The sequence below is a fragment of the Ambystoma mexicanum genome, chromosome 3q, assembly GCF_040938575.1.
Source record: "Ambystoma mexicanum isolate Mex_15411 chromosome 3q, UKY_AmexF1_1, whole genome shotgun sequence".
In the NCBI taxonomy this organism is placed as follows: Eukaryota; Metazoa; Chordata; class Amphibia; order Caudata; family Ambystomatidae; genus Ambystoma; species Ambystoma mexicanum.
The window spans coordinates 70,206,914-70,231,297 of record NC_090926.1 but is presented as its reverse complement, the minus strand read 5'-3'; the positions used below and the strand labels follow the sequence as shown (position 1 = coordinate 70,231,297).

Genomic DNA, 24,384 nt, shown 5'->3' with positions numbered 1-24,384 from the left:
TGAATATATATGCTAAACAAGAAGAGTGGGGCCAAGGCACACCCTTGTCTGACCCCCCTCACCACATCAAATGGGCTGGACAAATTGACTCCCAATCCGTATCTAACACTTGCATAATCACAGGAGTACAGCTGAGAGATGATATAGATACAATTCTGGGGGGCTTACAGGCCATTACTATTTGCCATATTGTTTCCCTGCAAACTGAGTCAAAAGTCGTTCTAAGATCTAGAAAGGCCACATATAAGTACATTTTTCTCATGATTGTATATCTCTGGATCAAACATGAGTGCCCCGGTTGGCCCATTCTTGTAGGTGCCTTAGTATTACCTTACCAAACACTTTCCCTATGCTATCTAGGAGGGCAAATGGGTGATAATTTGCTGGTTGATCTTTTCCACACTTCTTATAAATTGGAAAGATCACAGCCTGCTGCCATGAGGGTGGGATAACACCACTGGACAGACCAGTATTAAACACCTTGGAGAGGACTGGGGCCCATATAGTCATCTCTTCTTTTAACAAATCTATTGGGGGATAAGCCAGATCATTCTCCAATACGTGTTATCTAGGGCAACTTACCAGCGTTACTAGAAAACCATGCGATTAGCTTTGCAGAGGCATATTGATGCAAACCTATAATTTGTACACTCAGATAGCAGTTCAAAAGCCTACATTTTGGAACAGTCATCTTTGGGGGATTTAACATGCTGAGCGGTGCATGTAGGGGCAGCATGTGGGAATGTAGCATTTTACATGTTGTGCTGCAAAACAAAAAGACCACATTTTTTTAAAGCAAGTTACATTCCTTTCGTAGTTAAATCCCTCCCCCGACTGCAAGCCTGTTATGGTTAACTTCCAGGTGTTCAGGCACCCAGACCAGTAGAACGGAAAGTGCCTTAGAAAAACAAGAGATGTCTTCCTTTTCTTTTTTGGAAAATATGTTGAATCTTATTTGAAATATTCTGTATGACATGCATTACTTACCGTAATGGAATTTCTGATGATTGTATCTGCTTCGATTCACATGCTGTGCAGATAGTCCAACATCTAGTGGTAACTGCAGAGTATTGCATCTTATCTCTCGAGAATCCAAAGGGGACGTCAACATGGGAGTGCTTGCAACACTATTGCTAAATGTGGGTAGTGTACCCAAAATCCCTCACGCATCGAGGTTCCTCTGGTTGTGTTTTTTCTGCTGCGAGGGAGCCTTATGACTACCGTGAGCGAGTACAGACAAAGAGAAAGTAGTAAGATGTTTATTTTTCCTTCTAATCCGAGCGGGGAATAAGGGTGGGCGCATGTGAATCTAACCAGATACAATCATCAGAAATGCTATTACGGTAAGTAATGCATGTCTTCAGATGCTTGTGAATCTGCTTATAATCACATGCTGTGCATAGACTAGCAAGCAGTACCCAGAGTTGGTGGTGGGATGTGAGAAGGAACAGTAGTAAACAGATGTCTTAGTACCACTTGTCCCTCCTCAAAATCAAACCTACAGTGAGTATCTAGGCAGTAGTGTTTTGTAAAGGTGTGTACAGAACTCCAGGTTGCTGCTTTGCAAATAGATTTGAGAGGAACATTTGCAATGAATGCTATGGAAGCCCCATTGCCCCGAGTAGAGTGTGCTCTAGGCTTGAAGGGCAGACCTCTCTTGGCAAGAGTGTAGCAGAGTGTGATGCAATTTACAATCCACTTTGAGATGGCTGATTTAGAGACAGGGTCCCCTTCTCTACTAGCCGCCACTGCAACGAAAAACTGGTTTGTTTTCCTTAGTGGTTTAGTTTTTTCCAGATAATATATGATTGCCCTGCGCACATCAAGTGTGTGTAGGCTTCTTTCTGCCACGTTAGTGGGGTTCTGGAAGAAGGTGGATAGTTCTATAGATTGGTTCACATAGACATTTTTAATGAATTTAGGCGCAAAGCGTGGGCGAGTGCGCAGAACTACCTTGTCTTTGTGGATTGTGACAAATGGGTCTTGAACTGAAAGGGTCTGTAGATCACCAACTCTTCTTATTGAAGTTACTGCCACTAGGAAGGCGGTCTTGTAAGGGAGTGCTTTAAGGGTAGCCTTATGCATAGGTTCAAAGGGAGATCCCATTAGTCTAGTTAATACCACTTTTAGGGCCCAACCGGGAGCTGGGTTTGAAATAGGGGGAGGAAGTCTTTTAACCCCTTCCATAAAAGCCTTGATCACTGGGATCTTACACCATGACCCTTTTTCTGGGACGTAGTATAAGATGAAATTGCAGCTAGGTGGACCTTCAGGGAATTAAAAACCAGGCCTGAGTCAAGAAGGTGGGTCAGCTATAAGACAATATGTGTCAGTGAGCAGTCTATGGGATTGATGCTTTTGGAATTGCACCAGATAACGAAGCGCTTCCATTTATTGGAGTAGTAATGTCTGGTGTTAGGCTTTCTTGCTTCTCTAAGTATGTCAAATGCATCTCTGAGGAAGTTGAAGGTGCCTGAACTGTATGACTTCAGGAGCCAGGCCGCTAAGTTGAGAGTTTGCGGGCATGGATGGAGTGTTTCCCCCTGTCTTGTGATAGCATGTTGTATGGGCAAAGTAGCTTCATCGGAAGAAAGATTGACATCGCCATCAGATGGGAGAACCAAGGTTGGCGGGCCGACATTGGTGCCACCAGAATCATTGTGACTGGTTTCTGGTGCATCTTGTTCACTATCTTGTTGAGTAGGGGAGTCGGTGGAAAAGCTTAGACAAATTTCCCTGACCATATTATCCAGAGACCATTCCCCATGGAGCGGTTCTGGGGGTACCTGGAGGCGGAGCGGCTCTGGGGGTACCTGGAGGTGTAATCTGAGCTTTGTGTGTTCTCCAGAATTGCGAACAAGTCAATCTGTGGGAAGCCCCAATCGGCGAAGACGTTGGAGACGATGTCTTCGTGTAATCGCCATTCATACTATGTGGGTAGAGGGATGTCTCTGCTGAGCATGTCTGCCAGAAGATTGAGTTCCCCTGGAACATGTTGAAACAGGGGGAACATCTTGTGTTTGAGAGCCCACTTCCATTTGTTCTGAGACAGTTTGGATAGCCCTGGAGAGTGTGTGCCCCCCTGTTTGTTCAGGTAATACATGGCTGTGGTGCTGTCCGCGAGGACTAGCACAGTCTTCCCCTGTAGTTGTCTTTGAAAAGTTTTCTGGGCTTTGAACACTGCTAACAGCTCCAACAGGTTTATGTGGTTGGATGCTACTGCTGGGGACCAAACACTGTGTGATGAAGGAGGTGAGCCCCCCACCCCGTGAGAGATGTGTCCATGGTGAGAGTGACTTGTACTGCGGGGGTGGTGAAGGTCTTCCCCTGCAAGAGGTTTTCCCTCTACCACCACTGCAGAGAGAGAACGAGGGCTGCAGAGACAACCACTAGATCATCCCATTGTCCGCTGGCCTGATACCATTGGCTGTTGAGCCACTCTTGCATGGGGCACATGCACAAACGTGCGTGTGGGACTAAGTAAATGCAGGAGGCCGTCATCCCCAACAGTCGCATGGCTTTGTGTACAGTCACCACATGATTGGCTACATAGTGAGGGATCTGAAAGAGCATGTTTTGAACCCTCTCGTTGGAGGGGACGACGAGACCGTCTTCGGTCCATTTTAGAGCCCCTAGCAATTGACTGAAGAGTAGATCTACTGTCTTCTGGGTGTTTGATCGGCATGTTACGTATGAATCCACTGTTATTAGCCAGTCGTCGAGGTAAGGATAGACTGGACTGCCTGCGCAGCTGAGCCGCTACTCCCGGCATCACCTTTGTAAATACTCTTGGGGCTAAGGCAATGCCGAAGGGAAGGACCTTGAACTGATAGTGTTTTCCTCTATCATGAACCTTAGGTACTTTCCGTGCGCTGGCAACATTGAAATATGAAAATATGCATCTTTCATGTCCAATGTTGCCATGCAATTCCTTGTGTTAGTAGAGGGATTACTTCTTACAATGTTGTCATTCTGAACCTTTGAGGTTTGACAAATTGGTTTGCTCTGCGCAAGTCTAGGACAGGGCGCACAGTGAGAACCTTTTTGGGTACAAAGAAGTACACTGAATAAATATCCTTATTTACCTGTAGAATGGGGACGACTTCTATTGCGCCCTTTTCTTGAAGGATCTCCACCTCTTGCAGCAGAATCTGCAGGTGTTCTGGTGATAAGCGTCTGGACGTTGGTGGTCGGTATCGAGGTGGTCGGCTGAACTCGATACAGTAATCGTGGGTGACTGTCTTGAGGTGGTCTGTGGTGATTACCTCCCATGGATGAAAGAGAGATATTATTTGTCCCCCGACCGGGGAGGCATGGGAGGGGACCCGGACTGGCAAGCCATTTTTGAGCGGAGGCCATGGAGCCTCTTGGGGTGGTGTTTCTACTCCTTCCTTTGCCCTGTTGATATTGATCTGTCGTAGTCGCCCCTTGTCCGGAGGACCAGGGTGTATTCCCTGTTCCGTATTGATTGTGGGGGGAACGTGGGAAGAATTGTCCCCGAAAGGAGCGGCGAGCTTCTGATAGGGTCTTTGCGTAATTTGTTTTAGAGACTTTAAGGTTTCATGTTCCTTCTTAGCTTTTTCCAAGGCCTCATCTACCACCTTCCCAAACAGGTTAGTCTCTTCAACTGGCTGGTTAATAAGGGATGCCTGGGTCTCAGGCTTAAAGCCTGAATTCTTGAGCCATGTGTGCCTCTTACGCAGGGTACCTTGGGCCAGTGTTCGTCCCTCTGTTTCTGCAGCATCCAGGGTATTTTGAAGGATGTCCTGATTCACCTGCTCCCTTCCGAAACATCCGCCAGAAGGCGAGATCGTACCAGTTCTGGGGCTTCTTGCAGGCCCTCCTGGAGCAAATTCCAGTGGACATCGCTATAACAATGTGGTGTTGTGTTGCCTAACATTTCGGTGCTGGACTGCACTTGTGGGTGGGACAAATATATGCAAGTGGATATTTCTCTGCTGTGAAGGGTGCAGTGATCTAAAACATGGTTGGAGACCCTCCTTAGTCGAAGAAATTCCATAGAATAGGGCATTTGACCCATGTTCGTTCTCAGTAGAGGGGCTCCCACACTGCTTTTTAACTTTGATTATATTCAGGTTGCCTGTGTGATCATTTCATGTAGTCAGTAGTGTAGATTAGGACTGCTACTTTTCCCTTGTCAACCGATTTGATGGTAACCGGCTATTTTTCAAAGGCCCTTTGGCACTCCTTTTTTATAATTCTATTTTCCAAAAATGAAATCTTCTAATAATTATAGCCATGAATTATGAATTATGGTTTATAAAGGGAAACATAGTAATGACAGCAGGAAGTAACCACAGAAAGAAACTGAAAGACAATGACTATCCCCCAAGAGATAGAAGTTGTGTTTAGCAAAAAGCATGGTTCAAGTGAATTTTCTTTCCATGTATGGGGTTTTATGCAAAAAGATTGCTTTCAAGGTCTACGTACAATTTCTCTTCTTTTTTATTTGACAGAGACAATACACATCTGATGAAGGGCTCAGTCTGGAAACATGCAGAATCAACACTATGATCCAAAGAATAAAGTATATGAATAAAGATCATCTTAAAAGTAAAGCAATACCAGTTGCCACTTGACTGATTTGTCAAAAATTGAATATTGCTACAATGTGAAGTTTGGTAAAAGAAATAAGAACATTGCAAGAAATTCTATTTTGAAATTTATAAAACAATAAACAGTAAACATCTCAGGGCTCAGGGCTTTAAAGTTTGGTGTTTAGCAGCATGCACCAAAAGGCAGTGAATAAAAATACACTGAACTTTTTCCAGACGTTTACTGCTTACCACAATGTCAGAGTGGTAATTATTGACAGCACCTTCAAAGTCTGAATCTTAATTCAGGATACAGTAGAATGATAAATGCGAGTCCTATAACTTCTGATGGATCAACAAACGTCTAGAAACCAGTTACTTTTCTAGTCAAGTTATTCTCATTTTTTTAGGGGTTAGGATAGAATAAATAAAATGTGGCAGGGTTCAAATCTGTACAACCAATATTTTGGACTTCCACTAGGCACTTCACGTAAGTATCGTCCTCCTTAGGGCTTCCCTTTCTTCTTGCCTCTGGGTCTTTATTGGCTGGTGTAAGGGTGGCAAGCTCAACCATTGGTCCTCCCAGAATCTGAAATCAGGTCCCACTTCCCCTGTATCCTTTGCATTGCTCATCTGGAGTAAAGCATCATTTACTTCTGCAACATTTGCACCCTAGGGTACTTTACCTTTCCATTCTTGATCTTTGGAATTGTCCATTTCAACTTGGGGCTGGACTAGAGAGCACTTCACTTTGTCTCTGGCTCTCCACCACCACCCAAGGAGAACCTTTTTGGACCAGTTCTTAAAGGTTTCTCTATCCTCCCTCTAAGCGCTACTGCCCCTTGCCTCTTCCTTTTGGATATATACAGCTTCCTCTAACTCTTCATCTCTTGTCTCCACTCAGTGCTTCCCACACCATTCAAGCCTCGCCTACCTCCTCCTTCTCATCCTCCTCCCCATCATCCTCATCCTTCACCTGGTCCTCATTCTCCTTGTTCTCCTCATCCTCTTTCTCCTCCTGGTACTTCTCCTCATCCTTGCCCTCTTCTGCTTCTCTCCCCACTCACCTCTGTATTTGTTTGCTGCCAAACACCTCCCTCTTATAATCTGTCCGAGTCTGAAATTGGGTTTGTAAACAGGAAATGTACAGCAACTGTGGGAGAATTGGAAGCAAGCTCGCTGGTTGCAGGGATCTAGACAAACCTAAATTTCTTCAGGTGTATTCAATACTTTTGTCGAGCACCCTGCCACTTAGCGTATTAATTGCAAATGAAGAAGTCAAGGAACCATTCTCTTGTGGCCACCCAACACCATGCTGGTACCACCGATATATGTGTGGTTGAGCTTCTGTGCCGGGGTGATTCCCTGCTTCTTTGAGTTGACCACAAGGTTTCCAGGCAGTGAACTGGACTGGCTCACAACACTCCCAAACTGAAAACTTGCACATGTATGTCTTGCTGTGGTATGGGATTGTCTTGTGTCGATATATGGCTTTCAAAGCTCCTTGAGGATGGGTTCAAAAGTAGCATTTCATGTGCTTCTCTTATTTCGCTTTTCCATATTTCAAAATGTGGGGACCATGGCGAAGGTAGCTCTCCTCTGAGGGCCATAGCAGGTGAAGTTACAGATGGGTTGGAGCCCATGGTATTAAAATGTGACCTACGCAAGCATTCTCTTGGCTTGGAGAAACACATGCCTGGCTTTGAAGGGTTACCACATCCTTTATCCCCAAGGAAGTTACCTTGTAGTCTTAGGTCATGCATTAAAGGTTTCCCGCAACGTTGTCCTCAAACTCTTTTCACCCAATTGAATCACAGTCTCGGGTTTAGGGGACGATAATGCATCGGACTTCTGTTACCTTCTGTTAGCGTCTTATACTATTCTAGTCCTGGGTTTGCAGGGCCACCTATACCCTGGTTTTCCTATTTTATGAGATCTTTCGCACACCAGTATACTCAGCATATCCTGCACTTGTTTTCCCTATCGAAGTTGAGGCAAAACACTTGTCCCTCCCATGAGCTTGGAGATGACTGAGTTTAAGATGGTCTCAGTCACCTACTTGCTCTAGAGTCCCAACTCTTCTCCTTCCACACCTTACTACCCCTGTGCTTGTCCTCTCTACCACCATGTTTTGGGCTCATAGTGCTTCTCAAAGTGGGCTTGCCCTCTTCAGATCGGCTCCCGGCCCGCCAACCCCTGCCTTGAGTTAAGGGCGGCCTCTCATTCCTTGCCTCTCTGACTAGCTAGGGTCATGCAAGCCTTATGACGTTATGCTCTAGCCTTTGCCGGATGTTTCAAGTCAACCTCTTCACTTCCTTTGACCTCCTACTTTCCTCCTTTTATCTCCTGATGTGCTCTTCCTTCCACCTCCTCCAGACTCCCTTTCTCTTTCCAACCTCCTCCAAAGTCTCCCTTATCCCTCAACGTCTCCAAACTCTTCTTTACTTCTCCAACCACCTCCAATTCGACCTGCACTCTCCTCCAAAGTCACTCTTCTATTATCTCCTCTCAACTCTCTTCTCTCTACCTGTCCTCCAAAGTCTCTTTACTCTTCTCAACACAATCCTCCTCCAAACTCGTTCCTCTCTCCCAAATGTCTCTAAATATGTTCCTCTCTCTTCATCCTTTTTCATCCAGTTCCTACTTAAAATGACCACACCACATGCATCAAAGTCTGGGGTTAGACTACCAGCGAGGCTCTGCACCTGTGGCTGGGAATGAGTGTGGGACCATGAATGGCTAGGTCCGAGTGGTTTGCCTGTGGGTGTTTTAGGACTCGTGGCATGGACCAGCCGAATGTTTGGTCCTCTATCTTGAACTCTCCTCCATTTTTTATATTCTGATCACCTCAAAGCATTCCCTGCTGGGGAAATTGTATTGAATGGGTATCTCATACCTCCACGTATCTCCCGGTCCTCCCAATATGGCCTGGGTATGTGGTGGCTGTACCATTCACGGCGCTTACCTCGGTGGCGCATGCAGTGTCGTTCTGTGGCTCCTCGGCTGCATGGCTTATTCGACTCCAGTGTCGCCGCAGTGGTGCTCCCCGCCCCCATGCGGGCACAGCGGCAGGGCGCCGCCATGTTCCTCCTGGCAACGCCGTCAGCCACGCAGTGGGCGTTCCCATTCAGGCGCTGGACTACACATGCTGGGTTGCCTAGTAACTGGAGGCCAACAGCCTCGTTCTCGCACACGAGTATAAACGCAGAAAGCTTTAGTCACTCGGTGTGTCTCAATTTCCTTGTTTACTCGCTTCACTCCGTTGTCTCCTTTTTCTCTGTGCATCCACTCTGGGTGTTTCCTTGCAGCTCCTGGTCTCTGCCTTGTTGCTCTTTTTCTTGTTCTTCTCCTCCTTTCCAGAGCCCCCTCTTGCTTCGTGTTGCCTAACCTGCCGGTACCGTGCCTCTTCCTCTTGCGCCTTCCAGCGTGGTACCCCAGTTCAGTGCCTGGCACTGTCTCTACACCACAATAAATCCTGGGGTACACCTATCATGGTGTTGGGAGAACCATCCGGCCCCTTACCTCCAAGGGATTGCGTGCTTGGCGAGTGTAGTGTGGTACTCCAGCCTCACATTGACGAAGACCTGGTTCAGAGTTTGTCGTGGCGTTTCCTGCTCCCCAGGATGCCAAATCAGGTATGCGATGGTGCTCAGTCTTGCGTAATAGATTGAGATGCCTTTCACCTGATCCCAACGCTATGGAGGGAATACAAGAGCTAAGGGATGAAATGAGAGCTTTGCAACAGGAAGTAACTTCTCTAAAGCAAGAGAATCAGCTCTTAAAGGACACCATAGCCCAGAACACGTGGCACCATTGGCTGAAAGCACTCTGAGGCACACTGGGTATGTAAGGTATGGTGGTGAACCTTGCACCCTCACAGAATTTTGCAATCATTGTCGAGTGCAATTTCTAGTTCGTCCTCTACACTTTGCTAGTGATAGGGCAATGATTGGGTACACCTTGAACAACCTCACTGGAAATGCCTTCGCGTGGGCCACTCCTTATGTTTCCGCACATAATCTGATCCTTGATTCCTTCTCGGATTTCGAGAAAGCCTTCCTAGAGGCCTTTCAGTCACCTAATATGGCAGCTATTGCACAAAATCATCTTTTGGACATAAAACAAGGAACCCAGAATGTGATCCTGTACATAAGCCGATTTCGTCAGTTGGCCAATGAATCCCAGTGGAACGAAAGACACTCAAAAGACATTGTTTCGACGAGGACTGCAGGAGGAACACAAGGACGAACTAGTCCATGCTCCTGAACCAGTCACTATTAAAGCACTAATCGATCAAGTGATCAAGATGGACCATAGACTTTCTGAAAGACGTACTGAACGTCAGAGACAAGACACCAGTCAGCTGGTATTCTCTCCCTCCACCCCACTCAAACCACAAGACATCCATCCTCTCTAGGGGGAGTTGGGGGTGAACCCATGCAATTAGGGTCGATTCACGGCCCGCTATCTGAGGCCAAAAGAAGCAGATGTAGGACAAGCAGATTGTGCCTGTACTGTGGTGGCGCAAACTATTTCTTAAGTTCCTGTCTTGTGCGACCGGCTAAGCCAGGAGGAAACTAACAGGCTTGTTGTCAGTCAGGAAGGAAACAACAAGCCCAAAAGACCTATCACGCCTTCCCATGGAGTCCATACATCCGATGACACCTCGTGCCTTGTTTGTACTCCAAGTCACTATTCAACGGGGCACCGATATTAAAACCTGGGCCCTGGTTGACTCCGGAACGTCAGGCAACTATATGGATCTACACTTTGGGCAACGAAACGGCATTGCAATGTGACAAGAGATCCACACATCACTAGTAGAAGGGATCAATGGGAACCCATTGGCGTCTGGTTCCATAAGTCAAGATCCGAATCCCTTCAATTGAATATCAATCAACATCAAGAAGTATTGGCATTTGACATCACCCAGTCTCCCTCATACCCATTGGTACTAGGGTTACCATGGTTGCTTTTTCATAACCCTATATTAACTGAGCCACACAAACAATGATATTCGGGTATGATCATTGTACCAGGAGATGCTGTTGAGATGCTGTTCAGTTTCCAGACATCCGGCCGTTCAATTTGCTCTTGACGATTCTGAGACGACACAACATCTGTTGTGCTGTCGGAAGCAACCCTTGGAATATGCTCCCTTTGACAAAGTGTTCTCTCCTCCTGAGGACATAAGATTACCACCTACACGAGAAATCCATCTAATTCCTGATCAACCAATTTGCATGGACGAATTTACTCCTTAACAATGCAGGAAAGAGAGGAGCTATGCAAATATAACCAGGAATGTCTCGATAAAGGCTACATTCGTGCTTCATCGTCGCCCGCAGGAGCTCCACTGTTCTTTGTCCCAAAAAAAGGTGGTACACTAAGACCTTGTGTTGATTATCAGCTCCTCAATGAGATAACCATCAATGATAGGTACCCATTGCCTCTTATCCGGGACATTTTGGAATCTCTGAGAGGTGCGCAGGTCTTTACCAAGATCGATTTACGAGGGGCCTACCATCTGGTGCCTATTAAACCAGCAACGAGTGGAAGATGGCTTTTATGTCACCCTTGGGGCATTACATATACCTGGTCATGCCCTTCAGCCTTTGTAATGCCCCAGCGGTCTCCTTGTGCTTTATGGTTTTGATTTTTGCAGACCTACTGTGCCTTAATACTTGGATATAACTCAATGACATCTTAATATTTTGTTCCTCATTGAACGACCATGTGGCCCATGTCTCTGAAGTTCTTAGCAGATTATCGAAGAACCATCTTCATGCCAAAGAAGAGAAATGCACATTTCATACCAACCGGATTGAATTTCTGGGCTACGTTATTAGCCCCAAAGGCATCCACATGGATCCAAGGAAGATCAAGGCCGGCCAAGACTGGTCAAGTCCCCAGGATATAAAATATGTTCAACGTTTCTTGGGTTTTGCCAATTAATACCACCAGTTAATTCCCAATTTTGCCGAACGCACCTTGATATCACATGTCTTCTGCGTAAGGATCACGTCTTTTTGTGGGATGAACTTGCTGAACATGCCTTTCAGCATATAAAGAAGGAGTTTGCGAAAGCTCCTATTCTGCTACACCCCAACAACGAGGTTCCTTATATCATCGAGACGGATGCCTCTGCCAAGGCTATCGGCTCTGTCCTTCTGCAATAGGAGCCTATAACAAACCACAAACATCCCATAGACTATTTTTCCCGCCAGTTGACAGCCAGAGAGTGGAATTATGCTATTATTGAAACTGAGCTGCTTGCCATTAAGGACAGTTTCCTGGAACTAATTGGAAGTATGTATTCAGTTAATGTCTGGACTGATCACAGGAATCTACATCTACTTGTAGTCCCTGTCATGTGTCAACAGTCGTCAGGCACGCTGGGTTTTATTCTGCTCTTAGTTTGATTTTACCCTAACATACATTCCAGGAACGCAAAACGTCAAAGCTGATGCACTTTCACGAAACAAGGACATAGATGAAACCCCTCCTATGGAACATTCACAGATCCTACCCGCCAACCATTTTTTGATGGCCGTTCAAACCTTCTTGGATTTTTCGTGAAAGGGTTGCAAGCTTCAGACCCGTATTTGCCTTTGTTACAGAGATCTGCACACATCAGCACACATGACTGTTTGGGTTTCTATCGCACCAAGTTGTATATACCCACCGCTTCGCTACGGGACATTCTTTTTCATGTGGCTGACATGATGCTAAATCTGCTGGATATCGCATTCAATCTTCTACCATGGAATACGACACTTGCCAATTCTGGTGGCAGGGTATGAGAACTCACATTAATACTTACGTCTCCACCTGTCCTGTTTGTGGCATACATAAAACACCTCGCCAAAAACCAGTCGGCCATCTTCATTCTATCGAAAAACGTCTGTACCCCTGGCATACCATCACCATGGACTTCATCACGGATCTATCAAGCTCCAAGGGGTACACCTGCATTCTTGTGGTGGTCGACTGTTTTAGTAAATGAGCACACCTCATTCCATTTTAATCTGTGCCTTCAGCGTAATAGACATCAAAGGCCTTCTTGCATGACATATATCGTCTCCATGGATTACCCGAAAGAATAATCACTGATTGTGGACAGCAATTCATTTCCCGATTCTGGACCACCCTTTGTCAAATCCTGGGCATTCAAAAGGCACTTAGTTCTGGTTACCACCCGACGAACGAACAGACCGAGAGGACAAATCAGACTTTGGAAACATATCTACGTTCCTACACGAATGCCATTCAAACAGATTGGGCTGAATACCTGGACACCGCTGAGATGGCCTATAACAATGCATATCATTCAGCTATTCGCTTAGCCCTTTTTTGTACCTTTAGTATACACCCAAGACTTTGCCAGTGTTGCCTGTGAACCCTACTGTCTTGCCTACTGTGGATTCTCCCTTAAGGAAACACCAGGATGTCCATTCCACAGTCAGGGTTGTTCTAATAAAGACTAAAGCCGTGCAAGTACTCTATTCCAATAAACATCGGATTCCGGCTCCCTCTTACCTTGTCACAGACAACGTATGGTTGCAAACCAGGGACCTCCCCTTACAAATTGCCCCAGGAAATTTCACCATGATTCATGGGTCAGTTTCAGATAGCGAAGAAGAACTCCGATGTAGCCTTCCGCCTCCTACTTCTTCCTACTTGGTGCATTCATCCGATTATTCACATCTCACTGTTCAAACCCTATGTACTGGATACCTTTCATCATCCTAGCCCATGCCCAGGTCCCATCCTGGTTGATGGGGAACCGGAATACGAGGTGGAGGCAGTATGTGACTCTCTGTACTATAAAGGTCATCTCCAGTACCTGATGCACTGGAAGGGCCATGCGCTCTTGGGAACCGGCATCTCAGGTTTTTGCTCCACGTCTGGTTCACAATTTCGATCATCGCTTCCCCTGGAAGCCGGGCACAGCGGGCACCCGGAGTAGGGCAGTATCATGCCCCCGCGTACCTCTTTGTCCTCTCGATATGGCCGGGCTACGTGGCAGCTGTACTATTCATTGCGCTCACCTCGGTGGCGCATGCAGGGTTGTTCCGTGGCTCCTCGGCTGCGTGGCTTCCGCAGCTCATGTCACTGCTGTGGTGCTCCCTGGGGAAGACGCAGTCCCGGTGGATTGGTGCGGCAGGATGCCGTCATGTTCCTCCTGACAACGCTGATGCCAGCAATGTGGTGCGCATTCCCATACAGACACTCGGCTGCACGTGCAGGGTTGCCTGTTAACTGGAGGCTAACAGGCTTGTTCTCGCACAAGAGTACAAAAGCCAGAAGCTTAAGTCACTCGGTGTGTCTCAACTTCCTTGTTGACTCGCTTCACTCCGTTCTCTCATTTCTCTCCATGCATCCACTCTGGGCGTTTCCTTGCAGCTCCTAGTCTCTGCCTTGTTGCTCTTTTTCTTGTTCATATCCTCCTTGCCTGAGCCCCCTCTTGCTTCTTGTTGCCTAACCTGCCGGTACCTTGTTTCTTCCTCTTGTACCTTCCAGCATGGTACCCCAGTTCAGAGCCTGGCACTGTAGTTGCACCACGTTAAATCCTGAGGTACCATATCGTGGTGTAGAGAGAACAATCCTGCCCCTCACCTCCAAGGGATTGCTTGCCTGGTGAGTGTAGAGTGGTACTCCAGCTTCACATTGACACAGACCCGGTTCGGAATACGTCGTGGCTGTTCCTGCTCCCAGAAAGCCAAATCAGGTATGCGCAATCACTCAGTCTTGCTTGATAGTATCGCATCTTTGTGGATGTTTTATACAAAATGTAAGCATTTGTAAATTTGGGTCTGGCTATGTGCTCAGGCACTTGGATTCTGTGCTTCCAAGGACCAAATGTGTAGTTATATTATTGATGAACCCCATCAAAGGGTTTTAACATTGGTTAAAACCCTTTGATGGATAGACACATCTTTTCTAACCTAATACCACTCAACCTGAAAAATCAATACCATTTTTAAAAAAATGCAAATGCAAATGCATTTTAGCCAAACCTGCTAAAATAAAAAGAGACTGTAATTAAGGCACAAGCACTCCTAAAAACATGATTACAAGATAATTATAAAATGTGCACAGAAGCCCAGCTTATCAGGACAGAAACATTTGAGATGCTGTGCTACTTATACGATAAGCAAACCTCATCAAAATTGTTGAGGTTAAAAACACAGGTACTTGTTTCAAAATGTTGATCTATACCTGTTCAGTGTGCCCCTTGACATCATTCAATAACCTGTCTGTTATGTTGCTCAGATGTTATGCATTTTGTCTGGGTCTTTTCAAGTTTCTCACATTTTCACCATTTGCTTCAGGGCCTGGGTACATATCTCATAGACCACTAACTCTACACATTTTATTAGGAATGATGTTTGGGGCATCACAATCATCCAGCATGAAGTCAGTAACTCAGCACGGCAGAGGCACACCTTTGTCATAGAGAACCTTTAAGACCGGTATGGCTGATCTAGTATCACATAAGACATGGATAGGTTTTGACCCGTGCTGTGTGTATGAGGCATATGAGCATAAAGCACACTATGTTCCAATGAAAAGATTACTGAAACTGCTTAGAGGTAATGGTGCCATACATATACCCATCCTGCTAATAAGACCTGGCATTGTCGGATTTCCCAGCAATTCATTTCCAGAGTACTGCTCATACATGCCTCCTTTGCGAGCACTCTGCATGAAGCATCTCCCACTACTTCTCTATACCCATCAACCCTCATTAACCCACTTACTATACATCAATGTGTCCACGTCAAAGCCAATCCCATTTTCTCTTACTTGCCCAGTAGAATAGCCTACACCAATCCACCTCAATCATAATTTTTATTTGAAATGCACATGTTGAAGCATTCTTCCATGTTTCGAGCTCAACCACTTTGTCAGCTGAAACGCAAGCACCGAAACATTTGAAAATCCTGCAAGAAACCTCACACTAAAGAAAGTTGTATAATCTTTTGTAAACCCTCCAAACAGAGCCTGGTGGCACAATATGCCTTTTGAGCTTTGTCCAAAACTGCTAAACACAGCGTTAGGGAGATGTATCTATATGCTTAATCACCTCTACTAATGAGACCCATCACTTTTTGATGGACTTCTGGACCTTTTTCGTTCTATTCTGAATGATGGAAGCCTTTTTCCTCCTGTTCGTTCTCATTTGGTCTGACTTTTGGGAACTCTGTTGTTTTGTATTTCCTTATTCTATGGAGTTTTCTTTCATCCAGCTCTCTTTAAGGCATCTGTGTTACACTTTTGCAGCACACAGCACACTCCGTGCAGTGTTGCTGGGGACCCTCTCCTTTTTATATGACTTTCCATATTTCCTAAGACTACTGTTCTTAAAGAAAGGATACTTGATATCCTTCCTAAAATATTTACTTATGAGAGATTAGCACACAAGCCCTTATGTGGAGTGCTAAGGGCCTAGCTATTATCCCCTTCTCTCTGCTCCTACGACTTTCTAGTCAGTGACAAACCTAAAGTTATGGCTGGTAGCAGTGGACTTGTCCTACCAACTCTGGTGCTATTTTCTACTGCAGACTGTATTTACAGCCTCGGTTGTACACCAAAGGGTCACCTATGTCCTAACATGGTGACTCCTTTCTTTTTTCGAAATTTCTCACGTGGTTGTCCTTTGTTAGCCCTTCTTCCACCATTCTGGGAAGGGGGAGGTCTGAATGTGTGTTTTGCCTTTGGCGGGAACTCTAGGGTGTCCCCACCTAGACTCCAGTGTGTCTGTGAAGGCAGAAAGTGGGGGAGGAGTTTTACACTGCCCTGTCCTTTGTCTGCAGGAGTGCCCGAATGAAACTAGTTCCCACTGGTGGGCTGGCTGTCCCGATTGGACAGCCACCCACCCCTTTCTGTAAACTGCTGGGAGAGTTTGCAGAGGAGTGAATGGGAAAACAGAATAAAAGTTGAGGTTCATGAGGCAGAAGGCAAGTCAGCCACTTGAGCAGAAGATCTGAAGCTGAAGACCACCAGAGATGCCTGCACACCCTTCCAGTAGCCGTGAAGCGATTACTGCTGTCCTGACCCAGTTTTCTTATCGACATAGGAGCTCTGAAGAGGGTGACTCCTTCCCTTTGGCTGGTGGGACCAACCAGCCCTGAGACGATTTGCAGATCAAGCCATCCCCTGAGGTGCTGTGACCTTCCAGGGCTGCAAAGTGCACATACCAGGGGAACTCCGACCCATTTGCAGTGCAATGTCTTTGCAAGGCCGAATACATCCAAAACCTTGGTGAGCACCAGTTGGACCTCCAGATGCACAATCCCACTCATCCAAGTCCCATCACCAGAGTGAAGGACTGAAGAGCTAAGGAAGATCGACCAGGCGATAACTATCCTTTGTTGTAGATAACAAAAAAGCGCCAAACCGCAGACTGACATGGGATACCGAAGAGAAACATGATGAGAGTCTTTTCTCGCGACTGCTGCTGTGACATCCCATTCAGAGTCCTTCCTTTCATCACCATACTGAGGAATCAGGAGGCCGGGTACATCCCCGATGCACAGGAAATAATCCAGCTGCATTTACTTCTTCTAACCTAAGGTACTGTGGGGCTCAAGGTAGAATTTACCTCAAGCCGAATAGTTGTTCCAGTGTTAATGGAGTATGTTACAAGGTGTTTGGGTGTCCACTCATATCTCTGGCCCAGGCTTCTCAGCTTGTGCCCTATTAGGGTGTCCTTTGCAGGGTCTCTAAACATTGCATTATCTTGCTATTTTATTTAAAGTGACTAGAGTATACTGAGGATCTTTGCCCTTTCTGCTGCTGCATAAGACTTTTGTTCCACTCCTACACTGACTTTCGGATAGTTGGGGATTGGACTTCCAAAGCATAAAAAGCCTTGAAAAGTGTTGCTGACAAATATATTCCTGCTAATAGTGCTGAATTGCCCTTCTTTTCCTTCCTACAGTCTTTGTCTGTGTGACTTTATAAATGAATGAACCTATCATGTCTCTGTAACAAATGCAGGTGTGCGGCACTACAAGTTATACGGTATAACTGTCATTAGTGCCATTTTTTGTAACAATTGTAAGTGCGAGCAACTACATTTGAAGCAGTCACCATTGAAAAGTATTCTTGATATTTCCTGTGTTTTGGTTATCTAAAAGAGTATGTTCTTACTTACCTTGTGTATATAAAATAAATCTATTTTTTATAGCTTTCAGTGTCTAAGAGTTTCTTTGGAATATTGTATTTACTGGGTTCAGTGTACTTACCTACAGCTCCCATCCTCATCCTAATATCAGCCTGGCTGCACTGCCATTCTACCAGATCCTTTGGGTAGTACAGACTTATACTAAGAGTTGAGGACCAGTACACCAAGGGATATTTTTTATTTTATTTTTCTGAGCATTTGTATGGCGCCTATACATCAAAAAGTGTTTCCAGGCACCAGAAGACAAGAGGGTGGAGGGGGAGATACAAGGACACAATAACAGTAATGGTCCTACTCGTTTTAGAGAGTCTTTCCTCCAGGTGGACTTAAGGCAAACTCCCCTAAAACACATGCATAAAGAAATATAGAATTGAAAGCAGCACTGTAAAGTTACTAGGACAACATATCCCACAGAATGACAAAGTGGCGCTTTTTAACATTATTGATTCTCTGTTTACTTATTTTGACGGTAAGCACTGTGGTTGATATTAGATGGGGGAAAACAGCACAGACAACCCAGTTACTCCACCTCACCTGCTTGAAGACAATTCCTTCTTTCACTCTCTTCCGAATATTGAGGTGTGTCCAGATATGGGAGGTCCTCACTACTCATTTTAAACAGCACGCCAGGGTTCCTCACGTTATCACCTGCTATATAAAGACAGAAATCAACAAATGTACAAATTAAATTTTACATTATTTCTCCTTTAACTCAAGCATTAGAAACAAAAGTAGAATTTTAGATATGAGTTTGTAAGTCTAGCCATGTAGCCTAGTAGACAGCCGACAGCATTGCAACAGGGCAGTATGTATATCTTTCTTGAAGTGTAGGAGTGATTGGGAGAGTGATGAGTGCTTGCTCAATTTCTGGTCATTTGGATTGCGAAGACCTATCTGCCAATCTCTGTTTCTTGCATTTTTTGATCCGCAAGTGCTATTGTTTGGCTCCTAGTGGTGTGAGCTATTCAATATTTCACAACTTTTGCAGCAAGCTAATATTGTGTTGATGAGGAACTATATGTGATGGTTGGTATTTTGAACAAGACCTCAAACTGGATAATAACTCATTATCTATTTATGAAGTGTTCTATAATGCAGACCAGGTAAGGATTGTTCCAAAGCACTGTGCTTTAAAAAAAAATGTTTTTAAAGTTAACATTTTTATGATCAAAACTTATGCCGAGAGGTTAAGTAAGCACTTTAGCTTGTGGAAAGAAGGGTGCACTGCCTGCAGGGTGTATGTCTTTGAGAAGTGCTAGAAATGGAGGCTAGACTCACAGCACCATGACTCAGCATGCTTCCCACACTCATGTGTTCAGTCTGACACATTAACAATACCCGAGGGAAATTCATATTGTGTATTGGTGTATGTGTTGTGGAGCGAGGAGATTTCTGAGCTGTTCTATGTAAAGCTTGAAGATCACAGAGGACAGGATGGATCCTTGCAGGACTCTGCAGGGGATTGATAGAGTTAGTGATCTGGAGGAATCCATGTAAAAGAACTGTAGGTGATTTGCAAGATAGGATTTGGTCCAGCTTAGAACGATCTCGCTGATCCCGATGTGACGATGTAGATTGTCGGCGAGTGTCTGGTGGTCCACTGTGTCAAATGCTGCTGAGAGATCAAGGAGAACCAGGAAGCAAGGATAGCCATCATCGAGCATCTTAAGGGCATCGTCGATCACCTTGATGGTAGCCATTTCTGTGCTGCATCTGAAGCCAGACTGGTAGAACTGAAGGAGGTTATTGGCTTTGATGGGTTGGCGGAGTTGTGTGGCTACTGCTTCCCTAAGGAACATACCCGGGAATAGCAGATGGTTGATGGGGGTACAGTTGCATAGGTCATCAGGGTTTTATGCTCACCTGGTATCCACAGGGGCGCCACACGATACTGGATGGAGGTTTAAGAGCTATTCCGGACCCCTCTCTGCTCGGTTATGTGCCAGACGTTGGGTAGCGCCTATAACAGGAGACTGGAGGTTTAAGATACTGGTTCTGTGATGGGTGGACTCCCACCTCCCTCTGGTCCAAATCCCCTCCCTTAGGGTTATTGCTCACCTTAGGTTTTTGTGCGTTGAACTATCCGTCCTGCGTCTCTGTGCAGGGGCGCGTGGTTGGTGCGGGCGTTCCGTGCACTTAGTTGCTTCACTGATCCGTGTGCCCTCATGACGGGTCCAGACCGGCTGGGACTCTGACTCTGCTTGCTGTCTTCCAGGTGAGTTATAATGTCTTTTCCGTCTTTATTCTGTCTCTTTCTTTTCCTCCGTTTTCTCTGTCTTCTCGGCGTCTTGCTCCACTATGCTGTTTCCTAACAATGTCTCTTTTTATTTTCACAGGGATGATTGCGATCTCGGAGTTTCTGCGCTGATGTCGAAGACCACAGTGAGTTATTGATGCGGAGCCCTGCGCGGTTTATTGGTGTTAATTGCTAACTTGTGTTCTCTTCCCTTCTTTGTACAGGTTGCAGTGATTTTCCGGAGTGATGAGCGATCGAATCAATGCTTGCCCAGGTAAGTGCTTTGTTAATGCTGACCTTGTTCCTTCTCCCTTGCAGGTTGCGGTGAAACCCGGAGATGGGCGATGTAAGAGAAGCGCAAGTTGCTGCCAGGACTCGCTGCTTGCCCAGGTAAGAATTGTTATTAATGCTGTCCTTGTGTCTTTACATTTTCAGGATGCGGCGAACTCTGGAGATGGGCGAGGTAAGCGAAGCGCAGGATGGATTCAAGACCGGTTACTTCACAGGTAAGTGTTCTTGCTCACTAATGCTGTTCTTGTTCTTCCAGGTTATTAATGGAATCCAGATCTAGGGCTTCAGGATCGGGCCGCCGGAGAAGGAGATGGGCAGAAGCTGGACACTGTGTGCGTTACGCTGCAGGAGTGCACAATAACGCGAAGCGTGTTCTGCTGTTTGGGTGAGGGTTAAATAGCCTAGGTGAAGTAGTTCCAGGCCAAGAAGTTCAAGGCCCAGCCACACCCAAAACACTAGACCGCATGGCTTGGTTCTAAAGAACTGACCTGTGTAATAGGCCTCCATGTTGGATTAAGGCCCAAAACTGGTATTTCTTTATTCCTGACAATGAGCCTGGTGCCGACTGACTCCATGTATGTTTCTGATGGAGTTTTAAGGCCCTTGGGCCAGTGTGAAGGGCTTTAGCCCCACTGCTGCCAGGGGGCTGTTATACCTAAGGGGTTCAGGGGCATGGATCGTGGCACAGGGTCCAGTGTCAGTTTCTTGGGAAGCAGGAGAATTTGTCCAGTCTTGAGGGTTGAGGGTAAGGTTCCTTGAGTTAGGGACCTGTTGAAGATTGTCAGGCTAGTGAGGAGTGCTTCAGTCATTAGGGTCTTGAGTACAGAGGCAGGCAGTTGGTCACCCACATACGATGTGGCCTTGAGCATTGCTACAGTGGCAGTGAGGTCTTCCATAGTGAGTGTCTTGAAAGTTATTGTGGTTTTGCGAGATGGTATGTTTAGTGTGCTGTCAGTTGGGCTGTTGGTGTCTATGTGTTGACAAATAAAGTTGAGTTGATGGCTGTGGATTTTTTGATGGAGTACGGTACGGGTGGGTTGGGCAGAGGGTTGAAGCAGTGTTTGATGGCTTTGAAGAGGGTACTGCTTTCATTGGTGGCCTTGGCTGTGGTGTTTTGGTGGTAGGTAACCTTTGCAGTGTTGCTCAATCATCTGCATGTGTGAGTTCCTTGAGCCAGGTGAGGTCTGATGCGCTGCAGTATTTTTACCAATTCTTTTTTTCTGATGGTTATTTATTTGTACATTTATAAAGCTCTCCTGACCCTGGCATATCTGGGCACATACAAAAAAGCTTATCTTACAGTTACATGCAAGCAGGTGAGAAGCACCTTACTGGAGCAGAGTTACAGTTGGAAGGCATTAGTTGGTTGAAGTCCAGTTCTTGAGTCTACCATGGTGCATAAGGTTTAGGCTGGGGGGTGTGTGTTTCACTGGGGCATGGAGGTTGATGTTTTTGAGGGTGGTGGGGAGTTTCGTATTCCTGTTTCGTCAGAGTTAGATCAGCCGATTTGAGGTGGAGTTTAGTAAGGCCTTCTGTGAGAGCCTTCACTGGGAAGTTCTTGACTGAGCTGAATGCTTATTTGCTGGGTTTCTGATGGATTTGTTTGGCAGGTGTGGTGTGACTAATCTCAAAGGGGATTGCCAGATGGTCTAACCAGTCGAGCGAGATAGGTTGGCAGGGCAGAGATGATGAGGTTGAGGCTACTATCTTTCCTGTGAGTTGGGTTTTTGTGATGGTTGAGCTAAAACATGGCCCTGGTGCGCAGTGCATTCTGGGGGAACTCAGAGCCATAATGGATATTTATCCATGCCTCAGTGGAAAGCTACACTTGCTTTGCGAAACAAGATGTTTTCAACGTTATTCGCTGATGGGCTTGGAATGCAGGCCTTCTCAGCCAAGGACACGGCACTGGGAAAGCTAAGATCCGCAGGTGCCAGCTGGTACCTGATAGCGAAGTTTGTTTTGGTTTGTTATGCCTGCGCCAAAGTTTTGAGATGAGTTATGGAATTGTTTCCCGGGGCGTTTAGGAGAGAGAAGTGCTTTGCTCCTTGAGGTTACTGTCGGTTGACCCAGCTGGCAACCAGCGGTCACCCATCAATGCGCAAGCGCATTGCCAGAAGGTTCGAGAAGTTGCCACCCCTTGTTGAGGAGGGCATATATGCGGAAACCCTCAACGGTCAGACGGGATAAGCACAAAGACCTCAGTCGGAGGGGGGACGCTTCGGTCCGACACTTCTGTGGGTTGTTGTGCTCTCGGCCTGGCTGTTATCGGGGTCTTTCAGCCACTTCTGGCGAGATGAAGTTTTGTTAAGTTACGCCCACGGTGATGTATTTCTTTCTTTGACTTCTTTATGTTTTCTGTGATCTATGTCCATGTGAGTTGTATGAGTTATTTCTATGTAGCTCTAAGCTTTGAATAAATAGCCGTAAAGAGCTGATTATCTTCTAAAGTGTGCGTGGCTGTGAATTATTGTGTCTGTTTTTGGTTTGAAGTATTTGCTCTATAATTGCATTGGTGATTTATGGTAGTTCCGTGCACTTTTCAGAGGAGAGCAATACATTTTTGGCGACGAGGATGGGATATTTGTGATGAATTGCTCCAAATAATCTGTTTGAAGCCGAGTTATTTGTGATGAAGTGTTCCAAATAATCTGTTTGAACGAGCGAAAGGTTGTTTTAATTGGGCAGTGAGTGTTGAACTGTGTTAAGCTGTTTTGTTTTTTTTTCCTTTTCCCTTGCTGTGAAATGACGATTGTGTGAGAGAATGCAAAGCAGGCTGTCGCCTTTCCTTGGTCCTCTCACTACAGCTCTGAGACAGCCAATAGACAGCACCTTTTGTGTTGGCCTGCCGCAGCCGATAGCATGTGTGGTTGAGATCTTGCCCCGTCAGTAAAGCAGTCGTGGCTGACTTACTGCTTGGAAATGAAACCAAGGAGCCGAAAAGCCGTGAGCAGAAAGAAAACAGTGCTCCGATGAATGGTGAAAAAAGATTTATGTTCAATTAGGAAATAATTTTTTCATGCGGTTTCCCTTGACAAAGTTGCAAAGTGAAAGCTTGCTGTATTTTGGCATGAGAGCAGAAAAAGAAAAAATTGCGAGTATTTGACACGCAAATTGTGACTAGTGTTTAAACCTTGTGATTCAGCCCCAGTGTGCTAGCGAGTGGGGGGCTGTAATATAAGGAGGCGAAGATGCGCCTTTCTTATAATGTATGCTTTTGAAGTGTTCACATTCCTGAAGATAACGTGGGAATGAGCCTTGTTTAGGAGAAAGAGTAACATCGGTGTTGAAAGCCTAAAGGGTTTGTGTTTGGCAACTATAAATTCCATGTGCTGGTTGTGCATTTCATTTGAAGGAACACACTAAAATTGCCTGCATTGCATTTTAGCTGTGCCATGCATACAATGGGTGAGAGACTCACTTGATAAAAACAAAAAGTGAGTGAATGGCATTTGAATTTTCGATTTTTGTGTATTGATTCGGAATTGCAGAACCAGTTTTCACTGGTTTGGGGGAAAAGACAATTTATATTTTCTAAATTGCCCCTAGAGTATTTTGACTGTTTGCACGCTGTACCATGGAGTTGCTGCTAAAAGCAAAAGTACTGCTTTTATTAAGGGATGTATGTTTTATACGAGACAAGGACAAGTTGATTGTGATATATAGTGAAGATGTTGACAAATTAACGGCCCACAAGCAATATAGAGTGTGGGTTGCTTTTGCAGATAACGTGCAGGGAGCTGCACTACACATGACATGTTTTGAATGCACTGAAATAAGTGGTTATATTCTGGCAATGGTACAACAGAATGGAAAATCTGTGTGTGATAAGACGGCACAAAGATTTAGTGGGTTGCGGGTTCTTTTGAAAGATCGCACAGTGCATTGGAGTGAGTTTGTGAAGCCAAACTACAAGGTTACGAGGAAAAAGAAAAATGTATGCCTTTAAATGGGACATTAGTTTAAACAGGCTAAAAGACGATTTGCAAAATTACATGAAGTTGAATCTGATGACAAGAAACGTGTCTCTTTTGAAAATAAGAGTCTTGCTGTGCAGTGCTTGTGGCTTGAAGATAACTTGCACTGTCTTGGGCAGGTGCACGAAAAGA

General features: G+C 45.5%; 1 protein-coding gene across 1 annotated transcript in view; it reads right to left on the bottom strand.

The window, feature by feature from the left end:
- The window catches only part of LOC138582144 (zinc finger protein 34-like), a 124,802-nt gene that overhangs the window by 50,218 nt on the left and 50,200 nt on the right, over window positions 1-24,384 (bottom strand). The window contains exon 4 of the mRNA XM_069653168.1: window positions 18,283-18,399. Within this exon, the coding sequence (XP_069509269.1) occupies window positions 18,283-18,399 (117 nt within the window). The remainder of the gene's footprint in view (window positions 1-18,282; window positions 18,400-24,384) is intronic.